The 1632-nt window shown below is 42.4% G+C and overlaps 1 protein-coding gene across 1 annotated transcript; it reads right to left on the minus strand.

The window, feature by feature from the left end:
* Positions 1 to 924, minus strand: LOC124088201 (olfactory receptor 7A5-like). The gene has a single exon (XM_046437702.1). It carries the CDS (start codon positions 829 to 831, stop codon positions 1 to 3), a length of 831 nt encoding a protein of 276 aa, XP_046293658.1. The 5' UTR covers positions 832 to 924.
* Between the last annotated feature and the right edge of the window lie 708 nt (positions 925 to 1632).

Here is a 1632-nt window from a genome sequence, read left to right on the forward strand (position 1 = left end):
TTACAGTTTCCCTGGGGGGTATCTTCTTAGAGCACTCTTGATGTCCTTGTTCCTCAGACTGTAGATGTAGGGGTTCAGCATGGGGGTGACCACACTGTACATCACCGAGGCTGTTGCACTTGAGTGTGAATTATGGGTTGCAGCAGCACTGAAGTACACTCCTAGGATCGTAAAATAGAACAAGGAGACCACGGAGAGATGAGATGCACAGGTGGAGAAGGCTTTGTACTTCCCCTGAGCTGATGAGATTGCACAGATGGAGGAGACGATCTTGGAATAAGAGTAAAGGATGCCAGCGAGGGGGCCACCTCCCAGCAGCACAGATGTAAAGTACATCACCATGTCATTAGGAGAAGTGTCAGAACAGGCAAGTTGGACCACCTGATTAAGTTCACAGAAAAAATGGGGGATTTCCAAGTCTGTGCAGAAGGACAGTCGCAACACCATTAAGCTTTGTAACAGGGCATGCAAGACACTCAGGATCCAGCACACCACAACCATCAACATGCAGAGCTGGGGGTTCATGATGACTGTGTAGTGCAGGGGGTGACAGATGGCCACAAAGCGGTCATAGGCCATCACGGCCAGGAGGAAGTTTTCCAAACTGGCAAAGACTATGAAAAAGTGCATCTGCATGATGCAGCCTTCAAAGCTTATGGCCTGGCTCTGTGTCTGCAGGTTCACCAGCATCTTGGGGACAGTGGTGGAGGTGATACAGATGTCAGAAAAAGACAGGTTGCTGAGGAAGAAGTACATGGGTGTGTGCAGGTGGGAGTCCAAGGTGATGGCCAGGATGATGAGCAGGTTCCCACACACAGTGATCAGGTACATGGAGAGGAAAACCCCAAAGAGGAAGGGTTGCCATCCAGGTTGCTCTGAAAATCCCAGAAGATGGAATTCTGAAATGTGTGTACCATTCCCTTGTTCCACGTGGTCCATCTGATGAGACAGAGAGAGAGAGAGAGAGAGAGAGAGAGAGAGAGAGAGACATAGAGAGGGAGAGACAACAACAACAACAATCAGAGAAGTATTACTAACTTTTCAGAAATGGTCTCATTTATGTTACAGCCAAGAAATGATTTTATGTTTCATATATGAATCTGGTCCTCTTTTAGCAATCACCCCAGCATTTACAATTGAGAACTCCTTTCCCATTCTCATTCTATCCCAAGAGATTATGTAATCTACTAAACACAGTTTTTTTTTGCACTTAAAAATAAAATTTAGTATAAACCTTGTCCCTGGGGTTTCTAGACAATGTGTCAACAATGCAGAAGAAAATAAACATCCCTAAAATCTTATGATATAGAAAGAATATAAGAAAAAAATTAAAGTGCATAACACTTCAGATGATAACTGATGCTTAAAAGAAAAGAGTGGATGAAGGTGGTTTATTTTAAAAGCCAAAAGTCAATTCCAAAAACACATGGCGACATCTGAAAAAAGATCTCACAGAATTTAGAAAGGATAATCGTATAAGATGATGGAAATGATAGCTACTGTGATTTGGACAACACAAAGTATACATGTTTCAAAATATCATACAGTATATCTCACACATATAGAAAATGATTATGTGCTGGTTAAAAATTTTTAAAGGTACAGAAGTTTCTCATTGTAATCACACCTGTA

The sequence above is a fragment of the Marmota monax genome, unplaced genomic scaffold (genome assembly GCF_021218885.2).
Source record: "Marmota monax isolate L192 unplaced genomic scaffold, Marmota_monax_Labrador192_F-V1.1 WCK01_AAM20220418_F8-fsc00021, whole genome shotgun sequence".
In the NCBI taxonomy this organism is placed as follows: Eukaryota; Metazoa; Chordata; class Mammalia; order Rodentia; family Sciuridae; genus Marmota; species Marmota monax.